The sequence below is a fragment of the Nematocida ausubeli genome (assembly GCF_000738915.1).
Source record: "Nematocida ausubeli strain ERTm6 chromosome Unknown supercont2.4, whole genome shotgun sequence".
NCBI classification, from domain to species: Eukaryota; Fungi; Microsporidia; genus Nematocida; species Nematocida ausubeli.
The window spans coordinates 580849-607973 of NW_026515637.1; the positions used below are offsets into that span (position 1 = coordinate 580849).

At 38.6% G+C, this 27125-nt stretch overlaps 13 protein-coding genes and 1 non-coding gene across 14 annotated transcripts; 8 read left to right on the forward strand and 6 right to left on the reverse strand.

Moving 5' to 3' along the window:
* Positions 1–17: 17 nt before the first annotated feature.
* NESG_01875 (uncharacterized protein) lies at positions 18–962 on the forward strand (the record flags this gene model as incomplete). The annotated part of the gene is made up of 1 exon (XM_053049492.1): positions 18–962. One exon carries the CDS (start codon positions 18–20, stop codon positions 960–962), a length of 945 nt encoding a protein of 314 aa, XP_052904442.1.
* Positions 963–1291: 329 nt separating this feature from the next.
* On the reverse strand, positions 1292–1942 carry NESG_01876 (uncharacterized protein; the record flags this gene model as incomplete). The annotated part of the gene is made up of 1 exon (XM_053049493.1): positions 1292–1942. A coding segment is annotated over one exon (651 nt), but the record flags the coding sequence as incomplete, so codon positions are not given.
* NESG_01877 (uncharacterized protein) lies at positions 1920–2996 on the reverse strand (the record flags this gene model as incomplete). The annotated part of the gene is made up of 1 exon (XM_053049494.1): positions 1920–2996. One exon carries the CDS (start codon positions 2994–2996, stop codon positions 1920–1922), a length of 1077 nt encoding a protein of 358 aa, XP_052904444.1.
* Positions 2997–4300: 1304 nt separating this feature from the next.
* NESG_01878 (uncharacterized protein) lies at positions 4301–6355 on the forward strand (the record flags this gene model as incomplete). The annotated part of the gene is made up of 1 exon (XM_053049495.1): positions 4301–6355. The coding sequence occupies one exon, from the start codon at positions 4301–4303 to the stop codon at positions 6353–6355; it is 2055 nt and encodes a 684-aa protein (XP_052904445.1).
* Positions 6356–7068: 713 nt separating this feature from the next.
* Positions 7069–7725, forward strand: NESG_01879 (uncharacterized protein; the record flags this gene model as incomplete). Its single annotated transcript, XM_053049496.1, has 1 exon — positions 7069–7725. One exon carries the CDS (start codon positions 7069–7071, stop codon positions 7723–7725), a length of 657 nt encoding a protein of 218 aa, XP_052904446.1.
* Positions 7726–8550: 825 nt separating this feature from the next.
* On the forward strand, positions 8551–9270 carry NESG_01880 (uncharacterized protein; the record flags this gene model as incomplete). Its single annotated transcript, XM_053049497.1, has 1 exon — positions 8551–9270. One exon carries the CDS (start codon positions 8551–8553, stop codon positions 9268–9270), a length of 720 nt encoding a protein of 239 aa, XP_052904447.1.
* A 994-nt stretch (positions 9271–10264) lies between these two features.
* On the reverse strand, positions 10265–13048 carry NESG_01881 (uncharacterized protein; the record flags this gene model as incomplete). The annotated part of the gene is made up of 1 exon (XM_053049498.1): positions 10265–13048. One exon carries the CDS (start codon positions 13046–13048, stop codon positions 10265–10267), a length of 2784 nt encoding a protein of 927 aa, XP_052904448.1.
* Positions 13049–15088: 2040 nt separating this feature from the next.
* On the reverse strand, positions 15089–16357 carry NESG_01882 (uncharacterized protein; the record flags this gene model as incomplete). The annotated part of the gene is made up of 1 exon (XM_053049499.1): positions 15089–16357. One exon carries the CDS (start codon positions 16355–16357, stop codon positions 15089–15091), a length of 1269 nt encoding a protein of 422 aa, XP_052904449.1.
* Positions 16358–18185: 1828 nt separating this feature from the next.
* On the forward strand, positions 18186–19010 carry NESG_01883 (uncharacterized protein; the record flags this gene model as incomplete). Its single annotated transcript, XM_053049500.1, has 1 exon — positions 18186–19010. One exon carries the CDS (start codon positions 18186–18188, stop codon positions 19008–19010), a length of 825 nt encoding a protein of 274 aa, XP_052904450.1.
* Positions 19011–19156: 146 nt separating this feature from the next.
* On the forward strand, positions 19157–20056 carry NESG_01884 (uncharacterized protein; the record flags this gene model as incomplete). The annotated part of the gene is made up of 1 exon (XM_053049501.1): positions 19157–20056. The coding sequence occupies one exon, from the start codon at positions 19157–19159 to the stop codon at positions 20054–20056; it is 900 nt and encodes a 299-aa protein (XP_052904451.1).
* A 191-nt stretch (positions 20057–20247) lies between these two features.
* Positions 20248–20319, reverse strand: NESG_01885. Its single transcript has one exon. It is a non-coding gene; the product is annotated as a tRNA-Ala (tRNA).
* Positions 20320–20347: 28 nt separating this feature from the next.
* Positions 20348–21061, forward strand: NESG_01886 (uncharacterized protein; the record flags this gene model as incomplete). Its single annotated transcript, XM_053049502.1, has 1 exon — positions 20348–21061. The coding sequence occupies one exon, from the start codon at positions 20348–20350 to the stop codon at positions 21059–21061; it is 714 nt and encodes a 237-aa protein (XP_052904452.1).
* Positions 21062–21453: 392 nt separating this feature from the next.
* NESG_01887 (uncharacterized protein) lies at positions 21454–22251 on the forward strand (the record flags this gene model as incomplete). Its single annotated transcript, XM_053049503.1, has 1 exon — positions 21454–22251. One exon carries the CDS (start codon positions 21454–21456, stop codon positions 22249–22251), a length of 798 nt encoding a protein of 265 aa, XP_052904453.1.
* Positions 22252–23902: 1651 nt separating this feature from the next.
* NESG_01888 (uncharacterized protein) lies at positions 23903–26680 on the reverse strand (the record flags this gene model as incomplete). The annotated part of the gene is made up of 1 exon (XM_053049504.1): positions 23903–26680. One exon carries the CDS (start codon positions 26678–26680, stop codon positions 23903–23905), a length of 2778 nt encoding a protein of 925 aa, XP_052904454.1.
* Positions 26681–27125: the final 445 nt, after the last annotated feature.

A 27125-nucleotide genomic window follows, 5' to 3' on the forward strand; every position in this document is an offset into this window, starting at 1 on the left:
TTTTTTACAGCAATAAAATGTTCAATAAAGAAACAATTGAATCGCTACCATCTGAGGCCAAAAAGGAGTTATCATCGCTGGCAGAGAGATACAAAAAAGGAGAGATTAATGCATCTGAGTACAAAAAATGCTGCACTGATGTGATAATGGAGCACAGCGAGGGCAAGGACGAGGAGGAGCAGCCGCAGGAGATTAGACGAGGAAGGCCCTCTGCAAAGGACGATCAGAAGCCCGAGTATATGAGCGATATAATCCACTATGCAGGGGTTAATCTGAAGGAAGAGGCTCTCCACATTGCAAACGAGGCTGAAGACAGCCTTCCTTTTGATGACATGAAGGGGAAGGTCTACGATTACAAAAATGCAATGGAGTCTCTGTTTGATGTAAGAATATATAGCTACTTTTTAGAAAAAATAAGCAAGCTTCGAGAAATTGGGGTGAGCGATGATGCCTCCAATCTTCTTTTCCAGGCTGCTAAGAGAAAAATCCTGGATCTTCTTGAAAAAATGATACAGCAAAGCAAGGTGCGCATGGACATTTCGAGGAATGACTATTTAATTCGAATCGAAAACGACAGGCGCCGGCAGATGTGGTTTTTAGAGCAGGAAGAAAAGCTTGAAATGGATAAATACAGGCAGAAAAAAGAGGGCGACGAGGCAGACGGAAAGAAGAAGTGGAGAAAGGCTCTCCAGGATCGAGAAGATCTTATCATTAAAAAGCGCCTGAGCAATAATGTGGCCTTGGCTGCGCTTGGGAGCCAGCCAAAGAGCTGGATGTCAGCCAGCACACAGAACACAGATGATGGGTCTACTCCGTATCTAAATCTCTTCCAGGGCTCTGATGAAAGGTCTCAGAAGACCAACAATGCTAGAATAATTATCAAGGATGACTTCTTGAATGTTTTGTCACGGGATAAGCGGTATAACAAATCAATCTTCACTATAAAACATACTTATCTGTAAGATAAATGTCAAAATAAAGTTTGTGTGTTCTAGCTTCAGTTTCTGCTGTGCTTATATTGTTATGGTATTGTTATTTTAAAATGGGAAGTTAGAGTGCAGAAATAATGTGTGCTGCATCCATTGTCCGCGAATAAAGACTTTGCAGTAAAACCAGCCTTGCGGCTGTCTATTATATACAGATATAACCCGTCACATAACAAGAGTAAATAGTATTTTTATGTATATTTATTTAGATATTAGCATTCCTTTAATGCAGCTTACAAAACATTTCTTGCAATTCACCCTGCTCACAGACTAAGATCTTTAAGCCGAGCATGCTAGGTGCCTTCTTATTGGGTGCTGCCCTTTGGAAGATACTTCAATATATCATTCCATCTGTTTATAAGAACAAAGTAGTTTTGGCTGTTGTTTTTTTTGAGCTTTGCAGTTTCTTCTTCGCCAAAGAACAAAGGAATGAAAACACCTATCAAAAACATGCCGCTGATTGCGTTGTATTTGAAACTTCTATACATATATATTAGTAGACAAAATAGAATTTGGATGTTCCTAACATTATATATGTTGTTTTTTACATATATCTCTTTGATAATCATTGGAATCTGTGTCTTATCATATGTTGGAGAGATAATCTTCTTTAGAATTTGCTTTTTAATCAAAGGCCCAGAGGATTTCATTAGGTGCAGCTTGATAAACCCAAATACCTCTTCAGACGTGTGCCTACTGTAGTCCACGCTCTCAAACTGCTTAAAGCTTTTTTTCATGTCGGGGTTGAGCACAGGATGCATAAAGATCTGCTTGTTTGTGTATGCATGTGTGTTTATAAGATGTAGAAGCGCATTTGTGGTTTCAGTCCTATACAAAAATCTCTTTCTTCTGCGGTATTTGGTAAATGGAGAACATATTAGTTTTAGAATGCGCTTTAAGAAAGATGGGCGCGGCTCAATGGTTCTCACTGCCTTATGGAATCTGCTTTCCTTCACTGTGTCTGTGGGTAGTGAAAGATGCTGAAAGTACCTTTCTGTCTGTCCTTGCACGGCCTGTTTCATATAGGAGTCTAAAAGTCCCAAGAAAAGCATCTTGGTCTCTCAAGCAGCCAATCATTGTGCAAAAGAACAGAAAAATCCTAAAGCTCCCTAGGAGAATCGCCAATGGAAAGTTAAGGGGTATAAGAACAGAGTAGACCATAAACATCTCAAAGTAGGATATTTCACTTATATCCATAAATACTAGCTGCTGTGCCATGAGTGCATGCACTGCTGTTTTAAATTGGACTGGCTGTATGCTGAAACTGCCCATTGTAGCAAACTCTAAAAAGATCAAAAAGACTGCAATAGTAATAACAAGTAAGACATTTGAAGACAAAAATATGGCCCTATCATCAACTACCCAGTAGAAGTATACTCCAAGAGAGTGGCTGTACAGGTTATGTATATTGTGTAGAATTGCCAGCACGCTCTCCAGCCCATCTTCCGAGATTTTAAGGAATAGCCTATTAAATGTCAGATTTACCAATGCGCTTTCAGCCACTCCTGTCATAGGGGCTGTATACAGCCTGTCACAGAAGATTGAAAGAATGTCCGAGTTCACCTGCCACCCCTGATTTATAATGTACAGCAGTGTGTTGTCACTCTCTTCTATCTCAAGAACCAGGAAGTATTTCTGCATGTCTGCCAGAGAGCACTTTCCTATTTTAATGTCATATCCCTTTGTTCTATTTTTCATTTCCTGTGCTGTTCTGTGGACTCGTGCAATAAGCTCTGCTGAGCTACTGCTTCCGGTTAGTAGAATGCTGTTGTACTCGTCGTACTCGCTGTCTCTGTACTCTTGCACAGGAGCTACTTTACTCTCAGTGCACTTCACAGAATACTCTGCATGTTTTATTAGCTGGTCGCTATAACATGGTATTTCCTGCAGCGCTATTTTAGAGAAGAGGTAGAGCGTGGTAATACTTAATAAAGCTAGGATACTGCCTGTGGTAACTTGAACTCTTTCTTTTGTTTTAGTGGCATATGCCAATAGGTGCAAGATCAGCATTTTAATATTACTTTTAAATGAGTTTATAATTAAATATACATAAAATAAAACTTGTTCACTCTGCCATTAATCCCAGATGTAAACAGGTTAGAAACTTAAAAGTTTTGCAAAATATAGAAAATTCTAAGAACTTAAGCTAAATATATGGCTGGGCTGGGATATTTGCATGCAACTCAACTCCATAGGTACTTCATAAGGGCTATTTTTATGTAAATAAAAAGTCAATCAAATTTAAGTGGACCAGCAAAAAGCAGATATTCTTTAAGGGCAGCATGCATTACCCAGGGTGTATAGTGTTTTCTAATGGTAAAGCATACAAAAAGAGCCAAAGAGTGGTTTATGCTCATAAAATTACGCAATTCAGAAACACAATTAAGAAGCATTTTAATAGAGAGCAAACACATAGGAGTGGCACGTATCGCCTTTAGTTGAAATGTAGAAGCTAAATACAAATATCAATAGAAAAATAGTTTATTTACACTATTGATACATGTCAAAATGGACATTCCGTACATATATCTTTTTTAGCATTGTTCAGTGTTTTTTCTCTACACACTGACCTATGTATTATTAATTTGCTGAATTATACCATCTAATTTGAAGATCCTTACAGAAACTTGGGATTATTTAAAATTATTCTGCAAATATGCAGGCTTCAGGGAAAATAGATGTCTATACTATAGTATAAATGCGCTTTCTCTTTGCTCTATATAAATTCGCACATATGCCTGGATATCTAGCATGTAAGAGTCTTGCACTTTTCAGAAACAAGTAAATATTTTAGACTACCCATACATTCTATATATTAATTTCCTTATATCCATTTTAGGCATATTAAACAGAGCTATATGCCACCTACAGAAAAGTGCATTCCTTTTCTCTCTACCTAGAGTGCACTTTGCACATATATTTGAGTACACCCAGGCGTACAGACATGTAGTGTACTAGAAGCTGTCTATGCACTTTGGAGATTGAGAAAAAAGTTTCTCCTATCTAAGGTAGGCAAACCTAGACCGTGTCACTGTTGCTGTACCACACACATAATATAATACTTTTTCATTTAGAGCTAAGATGAAGCCATGGAATATTTTCTTGTAGAAAGCATGTTACATTGGATAGAATTGTTTGAAAAGGTTCTGCTGCAACAATCTAGAAGCTCTGAAACTTGATAGACCAATGGATACAAAAAATCGCACACACTCCAAGAGATAAAAAGAAACAAATAGAAGCCATGGTATCTGGCCAATAGAATCATTTTAAAAATATCTAAAAAACTATAAATACAGAAGTATTTTCATATTTGTATGTGTGGAATATTTGGATATTGTAGCTACAATAAGACAGATAAAAAAATCGATATACTGAAGATGCTAACCAATGGGCTCAAAAGACTTGAATATAGAGGATACGACTCAGCTGGAGTTGCTATAGAAGTCGACAATGAATACAAGGCATTCAAGAAGACAGGAAAGGTCCAGGCTCTAGTTGATCATATTGAAGAGTCCACTAAGAGCATCCAGGAGAAAACCTGCAATTCAAATGTAGGAATTGCCCATACTAGATGGGCTACCCATGGAGAGCCTTCTGAGACAAACTGCCACCCCATCCCAAGTAAAGACGATGAGTTCTTTGTTGTGCACAATGGTATTATCAACAACTATAAAACACTAAAGGAGATTCTTGCAGGGCATGACCAGCCTTTCAAGAGTGACACTGACACTGAAAGCATTGCACAGGTAATACTTTTTATATACAGAAAGTGTATGGCTCGAGGAATTTCCATGAGCTTTGCAGAAATTGTAAATGAAGCAGTGCATCAGCTAGATGGAGCCTTTGCATTCCTTGTTGTGAGCAAGCACTTCCCTAATGAGGTGGTGGCTGCCAGGCGAGGAAGTCCCTTGCTGGTTGGAGTGCGTGGTACTTCAATTGTGCAGCAAGACTCAATTGATGTGATGACCTCAAAAGAGCCAAGCATTTCAATTAGCACTCCGGTGGGCACCCCTAAAATAGGCCAGAAGGCTCCAGAGCTGTCTAGGTCTGTGAGCAGGGTGTTTGTCATGGAGTCTGAGAACAATGCACAGCCTTTAGAGATATTTTTCAGCTCTGATTCAGCTGCTATTATTGAGCACACAAAAACTCTGCTTACTCTAGAGAATGGAGACATTGCACATGTGACCTCACGAGGGTTGGAGATCATCAAGATTGCGCCAGGCGGCAAGTCTTTCCGTCCTCTTGAGGAAGTAACAGGAACCCTTTGTGACATAATGAAGGGAAACTATGCACACTTTATGCTTAAGGAGATTCATGAACAGACAGACTCAGTTGTCAACACCATGCGAGGGCGTGTCAACTTTGAGGAGTCACTTGTGAAGCTAGGAGGAATTGGGGAGTGGCTGGACACACTTCGCAAGGCATCAAGGTTTGTGTTCATAGCATGCGGAACCAGCTCATATGCATCTCTGCAGATGAGAGCTCTTTTCGAGGAGCTTACAGGAATCCCGTCTTCTATTGAGATAGCTAGCGACTTTAACGACAGGCTGCCGCCAATCTCAAGGTCAGACTGCTGCATCTTTGTAAGCCAGAGCGGAGAGACTGCTGACTCTTTAATTGCACTTCGGTATATTAAGGAGAAAGGCGCGCTCAGCGTAGGTATTACAAATGTAGTTGGAAGCACAATCTCTAGGGAAACCGACTGTGGTATCCACATCAATGCAGGGCCTGAGATTGGAGTTGCAAGCACCAAGGCGTATACAAGTCAGTCTGTAGCGCTTGCTCTTCTTGCCATACAGATAGGGCAGAACAACATGCATACATTTGAAAGAAGAAAGCAGATAATAAAGGATCTGCAGAGCCTTTCTACCTCAATTAAGTCGGTTCTCAAGGATGAAGAAGGCCTGAAGGAGATTGCAGAAACCATGCTAAAGCCTGAGAAGAGTATTTTACTTCTTGGAAGAGGGTATCAGCTGGCTACTAGTCTTGAGGGGGCCCTCAAAATCAAGGAGATTACATACATCCACAGCGAAGGGATAGGTGCAGGAGAGCTGAAGCATGGACCTCTTGCTCTAGTTGATGAGAACAAGAGAATCATCATGATTCTAACTGACCCATCTGAGGGGAAGTCACAGAACTCATATGAACAGGTCATCACACGTGGAGGCAAGCCAATTGTGATATGTACAGAGCGCACTGCTAAACAGCTTGGAAATGCACTGAAGATCATTGTACCAGAGGTCTCAGATTGCATTCAGGGAATTGTAAATGTGGTTGTCCTTCAGCTGCTTGCATACTACACCGCAACAAGTCTTGGAATCAATGTTGACCAGCCAAGAAACTTAGCCAAGTCTGTGACAGTTGAATAAACTGAAGCATTTAAATGAGTTTTAGGATTATCCTATTTTTTTTCTTATTTTGGAGCTCTAGCTATAATATTGCGTTCCATAGAAGTTCTTTTGTAGCACAGTATCTGTAAAAGGTATTTTTGTGATGGAAGAAAAGACTGCCATATTTTATAACACGAATAGCTTTAATTGGCACATACTCGAGGAGTATTAGTATAAAATCCTGGCCATATAGTGCTTCTTGATTTCTAGTTCCTTAAATCCTTCTAAAAAAATATGTGGCAAAGGTATAAGATGCTTTGGAATCTATGAGTAGGTAGGCCCACTAAATAGTCTTTGAGAAAAAGACATTTTAAAAAATATCTTGAGTAAGAGCTTAGTTAGTCTATCTACTATTTAGAAATTTAGCAAAATATATATATACTTTTAGATCTAGGCCAACTTGTACTATCGCCTTAAATTACTGATTTATTTGTTCACCACCTTGCTATATAAATAGCAAAACCCAATAATAAGGCACAAGCAACCTCTAAAACTTATAAAGAGACAAAATAAGCACGGTAATTCATGCGGTTAAGAAAACGATAAATATTTAAGAGCACAGCGTCTGCTAGTATGGCATATCTTTGGGACTGGTTGTTTTCTCTACTGGCCAGGTGTAGAGCCTGCGCTGCAGGAACCAGCTTGTGCTATTTTGCACATTAGTACTCCTTTTCAATTTCTAAATTTTATTTATGTCTGCTTTGCTTAATGAAATACTAAACACATTAAAGCTTTCGAATATATGCCGAGTGTCTGTGGGAGCATCCTCAATTCAGTTTGTTTCTGAAAGCCCAAAAATCACTGCTGTAAGCACTTGTGACTTTAATACATCTGGGTCTGGAGTATCGCACGTTTATTCAACTGAAGTTTTATTAGCGGGCATTTCGGATTGTACAAAGATCGAAGAGATAGATGAGTCACTTGTATTTACGCAAGAAACAGACACATACAAAATTGTAAATACAATACAGCCCCTGCTGCAGGATCTTTGGACATATGAGATCCCAGAGCAATGGAATACAAAAGTGATTGTGGAAGTGGATGCGTTTAAAAAGTTTATATTTTTACAACAGGATATAGAAACCTCCATTTATCTATCTGCAGGAATTTTGTATTTTCACAGCGAAGAAGCCAGCAATACAAGCATCATGCAAATAACCCACTTAGATATTCTGCAAGAAGGAACAGACCGAGTGACTGTTCACTTTGCATCGCTAAAGTATCTAAGCGGTCTTCTAGCTAGGTGCGAGAAAGTCACAATTATGTATACCAAAGAGTGTCTTTCTTTTGTGCTTATGTTTGAAGGAGATGCAGCGTATCATAGAGCTATTTTCAATGGAATAAGATGAGTTCCAGCAACCAATGCAGATGTAAATAACCTAGAAAGACTCTTTTTGCGTGCTGTGATAGCCTGTAAGTATGAAGACTTTTTTGTACACACTTATTAGCATTGAAACTGTTCTTTGCTCGCATAAGTAATATAAAACAGAGTCTGTATGTGTGTTAATACCAGCTAAACTCCGTTTGAATCCCTTTTTAGCACTATTTATATGCAGAAAACAAGATCTGACTTTTCCTGAACAAGACCATAGAATAAAATTAATAAGATTAGATAGTGAATATAAACAAGAATTTCCTTGACTTGAAGGCATGAAGTCCTCTCTCTGGCCCAGCAATGTAGATTGATGCTAGTTATTGCCATCCCAGCATTTTGGCTGTAGACCAGCACGCTACAAAGAACTCTTCTTGTTTACGCACCAGAGACCTTGAATAGCTTAGACTTTTAACCCTTTATTTTTTATTGAATGAACAATTGATCATCTTCAGATAATATCATAAAAGATATTCTTCTCGAAGTTTCCAGAAGCTCTATGACTAGATCTAATATTATTTTGGAGGAAGCCTATAAATAGCAGAAAATAAATATTACCAAGAATGAGTATAGATAAGTCTAATATATTAAGGGAGAAAACTTAGTTTGGCTAATAGTAGTTTATTAAGAAAAAGCCAGCAGAGATAAAGAGGACTCTATTTTATATGGAATGTAAATATTAATATATGCTTTCTTAAACTATAGTTTCTGAAAATAGACAATAGAACTTTTTATAGTTAAATTAGTCATTAAGCGTACTTATTTATATGTATATATTAGGTATGCGTGAGAATAAGCACAAATGATTCACATTTCAACCAATACTTATGATGATATTGCTAATGTTGCAGAGACAGCTAATCAGAAACAAGTCATGGTAGACAGGCAGTTTTTGAACAGACAGGAAATATCTTTGTATGAAACTGCTGTGTATTTTACCAAGTTAATAGTTTCTATTTCTGCTCTGTCTGTGGCAATGCTGTACAACTACCACCTTCTATCCAGGCTACACTCCAAAGACATTGCTGGGGTTTTGAATCTTCTTTGCATTCTGTCTTCTGCTCTAGTTACTTTTGTTGCCTGGAACGACAGCGAAGGAAAAAACAAAGGAAAACTCAGGACTGTTGAGAACACAGTTGTGTCCATTCTGTTTTCTCTGATTCTGATCATTCCTGGCGTGCTTCTCGGCAACCCATGGCTGTCTCTTATCACCACAAATATTCTCACTTCTACTGCTGAGTACCCGTTCATGCTGTTTGCCCACGCGTTTTTCTTTGCTGCAAAGTATGTCTGCCCAGAAAGTGCGCTCATCACGGCCTTTAATGTGTTCCCTGCTTTAATTGCTCTGGTATCCTTGGTTGAGTATGAAGTGTCTGCGTTCTACAAAAAGAAGCTCAGAAGCACAGGGTCTCTTCCTGTCTCGGCTACTACCATTTTCACAGGTATTCTTTTCATCTTCTCTGTAGTTGCTTTGGTATTCAACCTACACACGGTGCATGCTGCCCAAAGCATCAGCTTGTAATTTTTCATTCAGTACTAAGAAATATGTTTAGTTTGCTCTTTGTGTCTGAAGAGACCTTAATGTCTTCTATAATGAAAAGAGAAAAGCCCCTTAAGAAAAATGTAAATGTGCCCAAAGATGTCTTATACAGCTATGATGCAAGATGCACATAGAAAAGACATGTATGGGCTATGTGTGTGTATATAGCGAAAACATATGCTGTCCAGCAATTATGTGCACATACTATGAATTCAGAATGAAGGGTATTTGAGAATGGCATTTCTGTCTATGCATTCAGAGAAGCCTGGCTGTATGAACGCCTCTGGGCTTTAGAGGTGTTTTATATCTTGTAGTGTCTGTCGTCTGCAATAGACGCAATGCAATTCAATAAATATCTAACTTTAACTAGCTAAGAGTGGCCATTTGTAGTATTTTCTAGCTGTAGGAATAGTAAGAGCAATTCTTTTACATTCCATAAAATATATGCAAAGAGCACACATAAGTGCATTTTCAATAGACAGCTTCTAGAGGCATAACATGCGAAGACATCTTTCATAGTATACCAAGAAGAAGGTAGTTATCATTTATGCTGTATACATTGATGCGGTGCAATGGGAAAGGATATACTCCGAATAGAATATAAATAAAAATAACATATTTAGCTGAGAGAGCATTTATTGAGCAGATGAGGAGTGGTGTGGCTACTTCTCGTATAGCAGGTATGACTTAAACCCTTATAGTTGTATTCTTGCTTTGCAAACCTGGAATCTTGTTTATATCGGGGCATAGCCTGCTTACTTCTGGCTTCTCATATGCAACCACTCTATTGTAGGTGCTACCACCACTGCTAGAGGTCTCAGAAGGAATAGTAGGACTGTTCCTGGTATATTGGTTTTATAAGTAAAATAATTATGCTATGCCATAAGTGCACAGCATAGAATTGGCAATGTCCAATATCAAAGAGGATATCAGACTCTAATTGTGGCGCACAATGCATTGTACTTATTGATTAGCCCTATATTGGGCCAAAAACAACAGAACAATATCTCTGCAAATGTTCAATTATTTTACTTCTTTGGTCATCATAAAACATTTTCATTATTTTACTTATACACTGTCTGTCATTATGCCAGTAGATCTGAGCGTATATTGCTATTAGATTTGCAACGCCATGTGGTTGATTATTTTCCATCGCACAGCTAATTAAAGTTGTTATGACACAAAGTGATATATCATCTTCTTTTATGGGATCCATATCTTTAATAATATTTATGTTGTCAAAGTGTATTCTAATATTCTTGTCATTGTATCCTATGCAGAGAATTAAGAGTAGCTGAAGCTCAATATTATCCTCTACATGATCTAATACCATGTTATGTAAAATACAAATGCAATGGCTGAGTGGGCAATTATCTTTTATAAGCGTATATACATAGTCTTTAACATAGCCAATTAGATTGTCTGTATTTGCAGCTACACGTTCTAGCACTTGTAACAACGGTTGATTTGAGAGAACGTTTGTACTTTTCAGGCTCTGATATGCATCTGTGCAGGCGTAAAGCATCCTATAGCTTTTGAGCCTGTGCTCCTCTATATGGTGAGCATAGTCAAAAAGAATGTACTTGGAAAATCTATCCGTTTTCATATTTTCTATTTTAGACTTCGCGATAGATATTTCTCTTTTTGTAGATTTATCTAGATTTATAGCTGGCATAGAAGTTTTAAGATAGCTTATTTTAGGGGTCATTGCATGCATGACTAAAGCGTGTGCTTGGCTCCTATTCGCATAATATATCTCCATGTTTCCATATAGCTCAGGCAGATAGCTATCTTTTTCTAATTTGTGGGCTATAATTTCCACAAATACATGTCTTCCGGTTATATCTGATTCTTGGATTCCGCGCCACTCCTGTCTGTTTGCGCATGGAACACAGTTCCTGGAAAGAGAAGAAAATAATTTCGATGCATATTGTTCTATAATTCTTATAAGATGTTTTGGTCGATTTTCATGAGTAAATGGGTGTTCTATTGCCACTTTAACTTTAAGATATTCTATTTTCTTTTTCTCTTCTTCGTACCTCCCTACAAGCTTTAAAATTATGGTGAGGATATTAAGAATGTCGGATTTTATAATTATGCTACCATTATCCAGAGCCATGTAATGTATGGCTACATCCTCATCCTTTATATTTCTAACTATTTTTCTCCAAGCCATATGAATACTACTAAGCATTTTCTTGCTTAGATATTTTCCATTTAAGTTTCTGCTATTTAATTCACTCTTATTTAAATCTTCTTGCACTTTGGATGACTCATTGAAAGGTTTTTTAATACTGCATGACAGCTGAGAAAAGAAATCCTTTGCCTCCTGCGGGGCATTGGGTATATGGTCAAGACTGTAGGTATCGCTTTCTGGCTCATATGCAAAGCAGCAGAACATTCCCAACAATGTAGACTCAACATCAGTTAAAAACACATTTGTTTCTAAATACGCATTATTATGGATGTGTATTGTAGCTTCTTCTTTAAAGAAAAGCCTTAGAAAATCATCTGGAGGCAATAATCTGGCCTTTTCGGGGCATATAGTGAGGTCTTCTAATTCCTTTAGCATTTCCCAATATTCGGCCGCTTTATGAATATTATATTTAGGTACAAAGCATCTTCTAAAGAACCTCTCTGCGGTTTGCTTTTGACTGTGCGGATTGTCTTTTTTACACTCTATCATATGATCAGACACCATCTTGTATACAGTCCTATTAAAGCGCACAGCTTCTTCTTTGGTTTGCAGATAGTGGTGTATGTACGATTGTATAAGCCAATTCGGGCTTGAAATAAAATATTTGTCCCAGAACTCTTTTTTTAAATCCCCCTCTATATCCTTTCTATAGGCATTAACTTGTGAGTCTGCGCATGTTCTAGTAATATAGCAAATAATATCATCCAAGATGTGAGCCTGGTCAAAATACTCTAATTGATTAGTGGTATGGTTTTGTTTTGTATAATGCAGATTATATAGATTTAACTCAATGCATCCCATTTCCTGCGCCATTTCTTTGTCATCTATACATACTTTTCTTAGTGTAACGGCCGAAACTTTTTTATTAGATCTATTAAGCTTCAGCGGCACTTCTATTCCTTCCGTCCTTAGCAGAAGCGTTGCAAGAAGTGTATGGGCATGCTTCTTTATATTTTCACTGTTCAGGAATTTTGTAAATGAATTGATGGAGTATCTTGCTGGATCAATGCTTAACTCTCCATCAGGAGAAGGAAACATATGCATTAGAATATAAAAGAATTTTGCATGATCCATTTTACCTAACTCTAAGTCTTTATGCCGCGCACTATCTTTATCTGGGTTTCTTCTGTATGTATTGCCATATCCCTTGCTAGAGACTATATAGCCTGGGTATATATAGCTTGAATAGAATCGCAGTTTGTGAATATCATTTCTTTTGTTGCAGAGATACATCATCAATGGGCTTAGCGGGCCATGTATATTGGCCACCTTTTTGACTATTTCCCCTGGATTTACTACCATTTGATGCACCTTCTCTGCGTCACTTCTTGTTAGTATTGCGCAGACTTGCTGCACAGCGAGAAGGGCAAGCACAAAAAGGATTTTTATTAGTAGCCCTACAAAGCTATTTCTAGCACCTTTTTCTTCGCTGTGCTCTTGCTTTCTGCACTTTCCTGTATTGCAAGCCTTTTTCCTTGAGAGCTCGCTCTTGTAGCTATCTAAATATCTCAATGCATTATTGCTGTTCTCTTCTATAACTCGATTCATATATCTACTTTTCATAATGAAAATTTGTTAAATACAGATGTAAAAGGAAAATCCTCCCACCTACTAGGCAATAGTTGTCTAAAAGAGAAAGAGTGGTTATTAAAAGAGTTGCCTTAGCATGCAGCTGCTTTGTCTTATAGTATTGTGATGCAGTGCTTGTGCGGGTTTCTTTTACTGTAAGGCGTTGGCATGTGCTGGGCCTTTCACACTCTGTTCTACAATTAAATAACAGTCTATCTTTGATCTAGGGGCTGCAAGTTCTCTGAAACTATTTATACACCCAAGATGATATGATTTGAAGCCATATAAATAGGAAAATTATCATCAATAGTTTTTTGGTTACATCGTATATAAATTAATATAGTGCGCAATATATTAAAAAAGCAGGTCACTTCCATACATATGGCATAAACTGTTTATATTAATCTATTTTTTATACCAGGCCAGAGCCACAGTAATAGCAGCAGCAATAAAGCACTATTCTACAGTTTTATAGTGCAGCATATTTTGGGAGGCAGTGTACCAGCCCACTGTCATAATAGAAGTCTATGCAGAGCTATGTGTAAATAAAGAAAAGCGTTGGTATACCAAATTTATTTGTGACGGACATGCACACACTAAAGAAGCACTCAGACGGACACAGCAGCACGCCCACACCACAGACCATTCAACATGCAGCCATCCTGTGCTGTGCGCAGCCCGGGGCAGCAGGTGCTCACAAGTCCGTGTGTAGAACCTCCGCTGCGCCACGGTGTCTGCGCGGCCTGCAGCTGTTCAGACACGCAGCACAGAAACACTGCACATCTTTTGGTGGGCTGGGCAGGAGCGCATGGCTGGGACTCTGCTGTCATGCCAGGCAGTGACGCCTATAGCAATCACCTTCTCTCCAAGCAGACGGGCTCTGTCAATCGAGCAGGACAGAGGCCATCTCCAGAGAAAAGAAGGCATACAGACGCCCAGGCCATCTTTTCTCGGCTGCTGTCTCCCGAGTGCTGCAGCAGAGTGTGCCCGGCAATTACACAGTAAAAGAGAGATCCCCGCGGATCTGTGGTGGACTCGTGCAGTACAGAGCGGCTAGATATACCTCTACAGGAACGGGCGCAGCTGCTAAGGGGCATACTGCTTATTGCGAAATAGGTGTCAAATGCATGTACGACTGTTCACTATCCTTCTCTCTAACGCGCGCATGCAATACGATCTTGATCTGTCTGTTCTCGGACCGCTCTCTAGTTTCCCTCTCTGCTCGCACAAAAATATTCGCTTTCTATGTTCTATGAGACATCTCATATGTCTCTGCTATGCTGCTATGCATACTGCGTGCTATACAATACTGTGGTGGGTCTCGTCGTGCGCTTCATCTCGGTCTTCTGTTTCTGGACTGTGTGTACGGACTGCATGTGCCCTGGCGGCTTCTGCTGGACATGATATTTCTGTGTGATCGGGCTGATGGTAGGAGGTTCATGGGGAAGTGTGTATGCAGGTTATTCTTTCTTTTCTTCATTTCTTGTGTGGTCCTGGCGCTCAGCTGTTCTTTCTTCTGTGTCCTGCCTTCCCCATGATGTTGTTTTGGTGCTCGCCTTCGCTCTTGCGCTTTTCTGGTCTTTGCTGATCTTCAGGTTCTCTGCTGCTATAAATAAAATATTTCGCGCGTATTTATGCACAAAAATAATAAAAAGAGACTGTTTTCAGCCCGCCCATTCCCAGGGACGCAAAAAGGCGCTGTGTCACTGCGGCCCGTGCTGTATCGCACACTACCGCGCTGCAGATTGCTACTTTGCTCCCTGGCATTGGAGACCACGTGTGTGTGTTTGCGTACTGCATAGAAGGAATATCCTATGTATAGAAAGAAGAAGCATAGTTAAATGGCTTGCCTGGCTGAAGAGTGTGGCAGGATATCTTATACTGCTGCAGGCTATTGAGTCTGGTGGGTCTTCTGAAAGAGCTGCAAAGAAAAAGAAGAAGTATATGCACAGTTTATTTCTGAAATGTGTCTGTAGGTGCACGGACAGAGTAAGAGACAGATGTGCATGTACTCGCTGTCTTTGCAGCCACTGTCTACTTGATGTGCACGCCCGCTTGCTCCACTTGAGTGGCCTGGCTCTGGTACTTCTCTTTCTGTCTTTTGAAGAGCACGTTGTCTGCCAGCTCGTCTCCGGAAGAAAGGCTGCGCGACTCAAAAGAGGACTCGTCCTGTCCTGGAAGAGAGAGCGCCTCTTCTTTGGGCGCTGCCTGTCTTTCTGGGTAGACCTCCTCCGACTGCTCACTGGAGTCCTCCAAGGCGCTGTCGCAGTACGCTTCACTGTGTGCGTATGGGGCTGGGCTCTTAGCAGGCGTGTCCTCAGAAGAGAGGTCTATCCGGAGCAGCTCTGCAGCGATGACGTACTTAATGTACTTCAGTACCTCGCAAACAAAGCCTATTGCAGTTTCTGACATTGTGTGCTTTTTGTTCTCTACAAACACGCTTGCCTGCACACTGTTGCACAGCGAGACATATGCCAGAAGAGCAGGCCTGCAGAGAGCCAGGCGCTCTGCCATGGTCTCAAGAGGTGCCAGGGCCTCAGACACAAGGCAGTTTGCAGCTGTTTCGTCCATCAGAGCGCGGTGCCCTGAATGGCCCTGGCTTATGCTGTGGAACTTCTCGCTGGAGAGTAGAAGGTCGTCTGTGAGGGAGAAACCCTTTTGGGAGAGAGTGAAGAAGAGGATTACAGGAAGATACGCAACATCGCCCATTGCCTCTGTGTCCTGTGCAATCTTCTCGATCTCTCGCATAAAGGACACAAGCGCGTGCAGCTCTGCGTGCTCCTTCTCTGCCTGTGTTTTTTTAATTTGTACTTCTTCTGCCTGTGTGTCCGGCTCTCCCACTAGTAGAGAGTTTGCAGCATTAGAAGCATTAGCAGGAGAGTTTGCATCAGCAGAAGGCTCTAGCGGCAGCTCGCACTCTAAAGCGGTGCTCTGTGCAGATGAGCTCTCTATGTGTGCAGGCTGCTCTGCAGGCGCAGACCTCTCATCCAGACCATATGTTTCTGGATATACAGGCCTGTCTACCGCACTTTCTAGAGCACTCTTTGTGATCTTCTGCTTCTTTTTTGTGCTTTGGACTATGTCTGTCTCTTGCGTGGCCTGCATAGCGAGTGTGCCTGTGCAGAGAGAAGATGTCTTAGACAGTCCTCCCTTGCGAAGTGTCTCTTCACAGGGCAAAGGGCTCTCTGCGGCATCAGAAACCTTTGCTTTGCTTTTGAATGCGCCAAGGAAAAATCTTTTCATACGCCCTGCAATGGACGTGCTTTTCTTCTGAGCTTTCGAGTGGTCTTTCTTTGCAAGCATTTTTTCTGCACATCACAAATAGAACCTAATTATACGCACTAGGTGATAAACAAACAAATAGTTAGGCCCAAAGCCCGGCAATTAGATTAAAAAGTGAATGCAATACTAGGATACCCCCTCCTTTATGCAAGATATACATATATCCATGTGGCTTGGCCTGGATTTGATCTTTCTTGTGCGCGTGTGACCTCTCGTGTGCACCAGCATAACCACACCAGTCCATCTCCTCTTGTTGAAGGGTCTTCAAACTTAGTGCTTTTTTTGATTTTCCCTGTCCTTTGCCAATTTTATTTAAAAAACCTCTCCACATCTATACAGATGTTAACAAGTTTGAAACTATACGAAAAATACAAAAATAAAAATATAGAAATATACGCATAAATAGCAGGAAGAAATAAGAGTTTTTATTAGACATTCACAAAGTCTATTTTCTAATATTATCTTCTTTCAGATTATATTTGGGCTATATCTGCGAAGGCTAACACTAATAGGATATGTACACAGATCTATATAAAGATAATAAAAAGATTCCCAAATATAAAGAAAGAGCCAAATAACAAAAAAGAATGCATACTTGAAATTTCTTTAAAAAACAAAGAATCCACTTAGACTTAATCCAATATGAAATGTTTTAACAGCCACTTTCTTGTTTTATATCGAATAAACTGCAGAGCCGCCCACAGAAATAAACTTTGACACGCATACTGCATCGATAGCTCGCTTTAATAGCAGAATTTTCTAAATAATATGTTTGCTGTATAAAGCCATTATAGCATGTGTATTTTTTTCTGAATTCGTTTACAAGCTGCACTATTTAGAGCATAAATCTTTGTGTTTCTTTTGAATAGTATATTACATGAGCAATATGCTGTGCAGGTGCTATGACTAAAAGATTACTATGCGTTAGAGATATATTCCTGAAAGGTAATAATTTCACAGAACTATGTAAAAATAGTGTGTAAATTTGCTGCATTTCTTAAGTATAAAATAATAGCAAAGAAAAGTAAAACAGAAGTGGATATGATAAATATCTTTAAAGTATAAAGTTAAAAACTTAGCTTTAAATGGTGTATACTTTAATGATTGCAGCGGAAATGCGTGCAGAGAAAACATAGAATAAGAGTAGCACATAAGAATGCTTTTTATAATTATAAATGCTTATTTATAGCTAAAATAGTTTTTCTACTGCTTCAACTGACGCTATATCACTCTTCTGGATATGCAGCATGGCAGATGCAGCAATTCTTTCTGTACTTCTAGTTATATAAAAGAATATTAGTAAAAAAAGAAAGTCTCATGTATGCCCGCATAAAGAGCTTTTTAATTATATGGAGGTCAAGAATAATAGATTTTTCTTGTTTTAAATATAAAAATAGTTCTGACTTGACAAACAATATGAGTTTATATACTACTGCATCTTCATGATCCAGCTTCCCATGTTAAAGTGCATTTTCATGAGTTTTCTTTACCAAACGTATCTTATTAAGTAATTTTTATTATGTTTGAACTGCAAAGAAAAAGAATCTCTGTATACTAGCTAACTTCAGTATGGAGCTTATTTAAACTTTTCTTCTTTAGAATGCATATACATCACTGCCCATGCTATTTTACGTATAGCACGCCTAAGCGTATTTATGTGCTTATTGAGTATCTGTATAGACGCTTTTATTCGCTGTTACTATATTCTTCTATATCTGTATAAATAGTCAAAAGCGCCTTTTTGTTCTCCATCTACATATGAATGCGATTACCTATTGAAAATGTGACCTATTCATAAGATTAAAGCTCTTTTATGCTTTATTAGCAATATATATTTTTATTTTCTACTATGGTGCGCTTTGTGGTTTTCTTAGCACTGTGCATTCTATCTGTAAGGTGCATTGATATAGAAAATCTAGACAGAGAATACTATACAATACAGAATAAGACCAATGTTATGCCTGGCATGCCTACACAGCCAGGTGCTCCATCATTTTTGAATATGAATATTGAGTTTGTTGAAAATGAAGTGAGAACTGAACTGAACAAAGCCATTCCTCTTATAGATAAGATAGACAAGCTGCTGGGGCTGGCATGGAAAGAGCTAGTACACTCAGACAGAAACAATAAAATTATTTTGATTCCGTTTAAAAGCATAAAGCTGCAGAACGATGACGGAGAGGTGAGTGTGGGGTATTATAGTCGAAGCTATGTAAAAAAAGACCGGATAATACAGGAGTATACAGGAGGCGATGTATGTGATATTTGCAAGAGCAAGAGCTGGAAAGGAAGCGTGCACTACATGGCAGATTCAGAAGAGCTTGAGCTATCAGGGCCAGTAGAGACATCAACATGTAGCTATAAGTTTCTTGTGCGTGGCAATGCACTAGCAACCAAAGAAAAATATGTTGTGCTGAGCGCAGTGCCCAGAGCTCAAAGCGAGAAAAAAGAAGAGAATTCAGATGAAGAAAAGAAGGAGGAAAAGAGCGTAGAGGAGAAGATAGAAAATACCTGCTCGCGGAAAGGATGCAATAGCGCCAAGTTCAGTGTAGGGCATGTAGAGAGTTCAGAAAATACTAAAGAGTCTAACGAGGGCATGGGCACTGAGCAACACAATGAAGAAGAGGCAGAGAAGCCGACAAATGGACAGTACACAGTGAAGGAGGATTTATAGTGAGCGTTTTTGGCATCTGTGCCTTCTACAATATGTTGAGCGCAAAGAAGCTATTGTTATATGCTGTATAGGGCGCACATAGAATATGGCGCAGGCCTGTGTGGAAGCCGAGGAATATAATTGGCTATTTGTATTTAAAATAGAAAATGCGTAGACAAATTATTTTCTTCTATTACACGTCAAATTGCTTTGGGCATTGTGTGCACCAATCAAAATTATCTCTGCCTTCTGGGAAACACCCAATTAGAAGATGGATGAAATGCTTTAATTGCGCAAAAGTCTGTTTTGGCAATTTTTCTTCTAAAAATAAATCAAATAATTGCATAATTTTAGGTAGGCAGGTTCAGTTTTATGCAGTAGATTATGGGAGGATGCAGGCGCCTGCAAAAAAGACACAAATCACTAGGTGGGTAGAGAAAGCAGCCGGAAAGATGGTATTTAGTAAAATGCAATTACTTTTTATTTTATTTATGGAAAGAAAGGAGAAAACAAGTTTAATTCAAATGCTGAACACGTCGATTGGAAACATAAGTGGGCTTTTCAAGCAGAAAAAGCAAGAGACAGAGAGCAAGGATGTGGAGCTGGAGGAGATAGCTGCCAGCCAGGAAAAAGAGGAGTCTGAAAGCTTTCTTCTGGATGAGGAAGAAGAGTTTGAGAAGGACTTGAGCCGGCTCTCCATATCTATGGAGGAGGGCATGGAAAGCAAGAGAACAGGGTCCTTAGAGAATAAAATGGAGGCAGCCAGCACTACAAACACTTTTGTTGATGAGATAAACAAACTGAAAAAAATTATTGCACTGAAAGACGAGATATGGCTAAAGGAGCGAGAAAAAGACAAGGAAACATCAGAGCTAAGAATTTTGGAAAGCATAAAAACGCAGGCAGAGCTGGACTATGAGAAAAAAAGAAGAAAGATACTACTGCAAACAATAGACTCGTTAGAAAGAAGGCTAGAGGAGAGCGAAATACAGTGTCTAGAGCTAATGAAGTATTGTAATTTACTGATAGAGCAGCAGGAAAGCGCAGGCGCAGAAAAGAAGAAATAAAAATAAAATATTTATTAAACAGAGTGAACATTTGGATCAAGTGTATTTTGCAAAAAAAAGAGGAGGCAGGCGACTGCAGGGAAGGGCAGTTGGTGCACGAAAGATTAAAGAAAAAGATGCTTGCGCAGTAAAATGAAGTAAAGCCTTCATATAGTATTTTTGCGCCATTGCAGGTTGCACAAACAAGAAAATGGAGAACCCGGGTATCGATCCCGGCACCTCTCGCATGCTAAGCGAGCGCTCTACCTCTGAGCTAGTCCCCCACATTTATGCAATAAAAAATTTGCACTCATGTTTTACAACCAGTGCCGGGTTATACGAAGAAAGCTAGGCAGGTGGTCGGTGTACGACTACACGGGGAGCTTCCACCCAGAGCTATATAAGTACATGAAAAACACAAGCACGCTGCTTCCGTGGACTGCGAACAATAGCTTTCTATTAGATTCAGAGTCGTGGTTTTCAATTACGCCTGCTGACTTGGCGGAGCGCATTTCGGTTGGAATAAAGAATAAATTTGGAGGGCCTGCAAAGATTCTTGACCTCTTCTCAGGAGTAGGAGGAAACACGATTTCCTTTCTTAGACACAAAAACATAGTGCACTCTGTTGAAATAGACTACAAGAAGATTCGGTGCCTACAGAACAATATACGAGAATGCACTACCTCCCCGAACAGCAAGATCCTGCACTTTAGTGTGTACGATCCTGCCCTGCTGCAGCATCTAGATAATGGGTATGACGTGCTCATGGCCTCGCCCCCGTGGGGAGGGATTGATTACAAAAAGATTTCTGATGCTAAGCTGTTTAAACTATGCAGAGTCATGGAGTTAGAAGAAATATACAGAAAAACAACTCGCCTGCGAATATACATGCTGCCGCGGCACATATCAGATGAGGTGTTCAATGTTTTGAATGATAGGTTTTTGGTCTTTTCCGGTGTATCGCATAAGAATAGAGTGGTGGCAAAGATAATTGCAGTAGGTGATGTTACAGGATTCCATTTATAGCACATGTGGGGTAAGGATATCATCTCTGTTAGGTCTAGGTGAACTATGCCAATTTAGCAGTACATAAACTATAGCTGAATCGGATATATAATATAAAGAGGCATACTTCTATTCATGAGTTACAATGGCCCCAAGATAGTGCTTCAAAGGTCTGTAAATTGAAAATACATATAAGTTCTAGTATGCAGAAAATTAAGAAAAAATGCAGGCTGCAGATTCTATTATAATATAAATAATTGCTATGCATTTGCAAAGAAAAAGAGCACTGGCTGCATAAATACCCTGTAACCAATAAACACTATATGCAACTATAAGTAGAAAATGCTGCTTCTCATTGGTTATCTAGAAATGTGGTACTCTAGTATAAAACGGAAGACTGCTGGTAAAATACAATGGAAAATATATCTTACAGCATTGGAAATAGCTCACTAGTGCTTAAATATTTTGGATCATCTCTATCAGATTTAATAATTAGTATAGCGCATGTGATAAACAGTGCAGAAACTTTCAACGTAAGCCAGCTCATGAAATATTCATTTATGACCATAGCGGTATGGGCTGTGATTAGCCAGATGAGCAGCAGCACTAGCATTATACGAGATATCTGTGAGAGGAGGTTGGCAGGCCTGGATAAAAGCTTGTCTATACACAGACAGAGATGCTTGCCTGCAAATTTCAAGATAATTATTCAAATTCTTAAAGGACTTCTCCACGGCTCTGTCTATACCATGGTTTTTATAGTCATCTTTTTATGCTGCGTAGAAATCTATGAAAGAGCAGGAATGAAAGCAGCGTGTTCCGCTGTGGGTATTCTTCTTTTTTTAGAGATCATACTTATGTGCATTCTGGTCAGCGCAGGCATAAGCTGTTCACTAGTAGTGTCACACATACTCTTTCCTAGGGCAACTGCAATTTTTGTGTATGGGCTTATATGCGCGTTGACGCTCTGGATTTCCTTTGAGACAGTGTACATAGTAATTTCCCCGTTTGATAAAACATTCATAGAGACTGCATTTCTTATTTACTGTATCATTCACGTTTTTATATTTGTGGCACACTTAGCATTGGCCTACTTCTCTAAACAAGATGGTTCCTTCTTTGAAGGCCTTTCCTCTGATATTAGGAAATACTTTGAGACTTCCTGGTTTTGGGTTATTTCCATAATTAATACCATTCTGGTTGCAATATAGCAGTGTTTTTTTATTATACTTTTCCAATATAAATACTTTAGCACAAATATAGTATTTCAGATAGGGTTTGCACATGTTTTTGGCGTGCAGCGAGTGCTTAGGGTGAATATAATGTAAAGATGCATAGGATGTGTGCGCTATTTCCAGGCAGATACTTTCCATATGTGCATGTATTGGGAGAATGCCGGCTTTAAAGAATGCTTTTGTTAATAATATTTGGGTGTGAATAAAGAAGCCATAGACTATTTGTTAATAATACATATGAGGTATGTTGTGCTATTCCACTAATAGGCTTTTCTTCTATAATTGGATGCTTTCTATATGGTATTTATTATGCATTGTATTTTATAGAAAATAGTTCAATATTAAGACCACTGTAAGGAGTTTTAAGCAAAAGAGCACTCTTAGCTGAGTTTTCTCTGAAATGTTACACTTGTTCTCCCATTTGGCATCTAATTTACTTATCGTTGCATATTTATAGTTCTCAAGTCGGTTGTCAACCAATTCCATGGTTCTCAAAGAGCTAGTACCGTGATGCCGATAGAAGTATGCCACAAAGTGATCACAACCCCAAATTACTAAAGTGAGCCTGAAAAGGGAGCAAAACTCCATGCAGTGTATTTGTCTACGACCAAAACCCTGAGAAGTCAATAGATAGTTATTGCCTTTCTTTGCTGAACCCAAAAGAAGGTTTTCTACCCCAAAGCATGGAAAACCAACTCTTTTAATTCTGAATATCTATATGAATTTGGATTATATAGTCAATATATAGTTCTCTATATTCTATGTAATGGTTTTGCATTCTGCTCTTTCTTTGCCCCATTCTTACTTTCATTTATAATATAACCCGAATGCGCTCTAAGTATTTAAGAAAATTCTGCATAAACCATACACAGCCCGAATATTTATTGTTAGAAAGAGATGAGTTTTTCATTCATTGCAGAAGAAATAAAATTATTTAAGTATATATGAATGTTTTACCAGCTTAAGCATTTGGTCTAAAGTACAAAGTTTTTCTCTACCTTAAGGGGTGATCTTGAAATTATTATTTCTTTAGCACTTCAGATCCATGGAATGTGCTATGCATTTTGACTTAAGCTGGTAATTGTTCTAAAATGATGAACTATTTATAGCCTGCAATTAATGAATTTTCTACTATATTATTGGTTTCCCATGACCTGCAGGCCAAGGCCATTATTGAAAATATACTATTCTGCAGTATATGAGTTTATTCTATACAATACAGCTTTTTCTATTTGTAGAGAGGAATTCAAGTATAACCACAAAAGGGCTACTATATGAATATACAAGCGCATATGTATATTTAAATAAGCTGCAGTGTATGGATATATTTTGGAAGAAAAAAGGAAGTCTGATGTATTCTTCGGGTTATAGAGGAAGAACCATAATGGCTTTTAAATAGTAGACTAATAGAGAAAGCATCTTGTTAAGCAAAGAACTTTTATTTATGCTGCAAAATGTGCATTCAAGCAGGCTCTTATTTATAGTTTGTGCTGGATATCCTGGTATTTTATGTGTCTTACAGATGTAAGCCCAAGTTTATTCCCAGGACCTTTTCTGCAATTAAATTGCAAAAACTTTAATTCTGCACCTTCTGCAGCCGCAAAAAAGTTCCTGTGAAGTGGGAATTTTACCATAAGCAGAAAAAAGATTTGCGCTTAATGGCAAACTTAAAGTATAATATCAGTTTATCATAGTTTTTTATACTTTTTTTGTCATTCTTTGTGCACAAAAGACTCTTTCTTTTTTTCAAAAAACTTACACATTTTCTGAATCCTACACTAGATATCCCTAGTTCTTTGAAATCACTTATATCCTGCAGATGATCAAATAGTATAAAGTTGTAAACTGTTTTAATAAGGTCCGGTGTGAACTCGCAGTTGCTTGTACATATGTGAAAAAGCCAGGAAGTGTATACAAAGTTTAAAATGTAAAAGTCCTTAGTTTCATTAAGAATGGACTGAATTTTCACTAAGCTGTCTAGGCCTTCAGATGCGATATGATTAAATACAGACTTTGAGGACATGAAATACCTTGCCATATAATGCATTTTGCGGTAATCCATAGTTGCTTTAAAATAGTTGCCTATAGCTTTTATGGTAGTAGGGACTGGGCATGATATTAGCAAATTTGAAAAATATATTTCTGATGAGCTCAAATGTATAATCTCTGTTTCAGGTAGATGCTCAGATGGCTTATATCCAAGTTTTGGGTAGTATTCCTGCCATTTTGGATGTATTGGGAAGAATTTCATCATTTGCCGGCGGGTTAGAGAATCATTGAGCGGAACACTTCCTAAAATGTTTGCAGTAAAGCGTGCCGCAGGGTTAGTTGGGTCTAGCTCATTATTGATTGTAGAGACTATAAAAAGCTTTATAATATGCGCCTTAATGCTAGTGTTAGCAAGCTTTCCGAATAGGAATATTTTAGAGATATTGTTAGGCATATCCTGTAATATTGGATCTATGCTTTTTATAAGATCATTTGAGGGCATGCAACTGATAGATCTTAAATCATTCAACTCAGCATCAATATATCGAACAACAATATATTCTATATAGGACTCAATTCCATTGTAAGTATTTTTTACTTCTTCACACTTTTCTATAATGTATGCAGAATTGGCATCTAAGGATGAAAGAAGAGTAAGAATTCCATGCCCTTTTGTTACTTTTAAAACAATTCCATTCTCTGCTCCATCAAACACATAAATAATTTTAATTTCAGCTAAAAGATCTGCTTTTCCATTTGACCTCTGTCCAAGCGCCATCTGGTTGCATTCTACTCTCACGTTCTTATTCAGTGACAGAGACTTAATAATCGATTCTATCTTATTCTTAATGTAAAATTTCTGCATATTATCGAATTCCCCTGCTTTACATGCAGTCTCTATATACTCAACTAGTTTTAGCATTCCCTCCTTCTGGCCTGTTATTTCTGCAATTGCCAGGAATATATTTCCAATCCCAGCTATAAGTTCATTTTTCTCTTTCTTGTAGTCAATTTCATGATTATCCAAACAAGCAACAACTCTGCTCCACTGTTTGTGCATTTCAAAGTCTGTGGCTTCTGTTGGCTTTGGATACTTTTCAAAGAAGTCTCTCAACTCTTTGCTTACTCCCTTTCCCATGTGGCAGGTTTCGTACTTTCCAGTCTCTGGATTATATGCCAGGCAGCAGAACAGTCCAAGCAGAGCTGTTTCTACGCAGTCACTATAGTAAAAGGACTGATCTAACTCAAAACCTGATTTATCCTTCTTGTATCGTGGCACTCTAGTATACTGCGGCAGCTGACTATCATTGCAGAAGGGAAATTTAGCATCTTCATTTTTAGCCTGTATAAGATCACAGAACGATTCAATGTACTTTATATTTTCGCCAAGTGCATCTTTCGCTAGAAAGAGCTCATCGAATATTCTGCCTTTTTTGCCTTTCTTCTTAGTCTGCTCGGGGTTTTCCTTTTCAACTACTTGATCACCCATTAGTTCATGCGCTGCTTCTACAAAGTCCTTGTAGTCTTCTGCTGTGTCAATAAACTCGTAGATGTACGTCTGTATAAGGAAGGCTGCACTGTTTAAAAAATTCCCGCTCTCAAACTCTTTTTTACAAGAAGGCATTGCAAACTCGCCCCCCTTCTTTAGCAGCGGATTATCTCTACAGCGTCTATAGAAGTTAACAATTTCAGCTGCCTCACTTTGGTAGATGCTCTCACTGTGCTCATTGGTAACTGGATCTATACCTGTAGTATGCATTTCCACATTCACAAACACTTTCTCCTTGCTTTTCTTACTTTTTATGACAAGCTTTTTTTTGTCTCCTGTATGATCTATATCTATTTTAATGTCAACGCCCTCTGAGAGAAGCAGCAGCGCAGCAAGAATGTACTTGGTATCCTTCTTAACGTGATCTGCTCTTAGGAAGTTCGTAAGCGCGTTTGGCCTCCCTGCCTCAATGGAAAGGTCTCCATCTATTGAAGGAAACATCTTTATGAGCTGTGTATGATAAGTACTAAGATACTTTTCTCTAGAACTCTTTGTATCCAACTCTTTATATGATCTGTCATTGACTGGTGTTCTTGCAAATGTATACTCTTGCTGGCCAAAACGAGATATTTTATCCTTCTTCAACAAATAGTCTGTGTCTATTTCAGAGGAATAAAACCGCTTATTGTACATGTATCTGCTTCGGTGCCCAATGTAACCGCGTTGTAGATTTAATGGCCCATTTGGATTAATCACTACGTCTTGCGCCTTTCCAACCAAAGTCTCACTGACTGCCTTTATATCTTCCATATTAACTCTTGTAAGAACACTCCGCGCCATTGCTAGGATCAGAAGTATTTTGCGGATCATTATATGCAAATTAGAAAAAGACTTCTTCCTTAACTGTTTTAGTTCTGCATTCTTCATTTTCCTTAAAAGTCAGCTATTTCAGTTTATAAATAGATCACTTTGGCGCGCTTTCTATAGGTATCTTGCATGGATAGCTATCCAGTGAACTAAAAAAGTTCTGTTTTTAAATGGTCAAGTAGATTTATCCAATATGCATACTTAAATAGACTATTGATCATCTCTATACTATTTTTCTATATGCCAGCTCAGCAAATAGAAAATACTTTTTAAAATACATCCAAATGTAAACATATTAAAACTTGAAGATCTACTTTATTGAATGGGCCTCTATATACACATGGCATCTAATTTAAATCAAATAATGTACTGGATTTTTATTATGAATAAATGCTAGTTTATTTTTCTATGGCTTTATAACACTGGAGCTAATTTCTATAAATAAATCCGGGTATATGTGTATTTAAAGTTACTAAGCAGAAAGCATACATTACCCCACCACTTA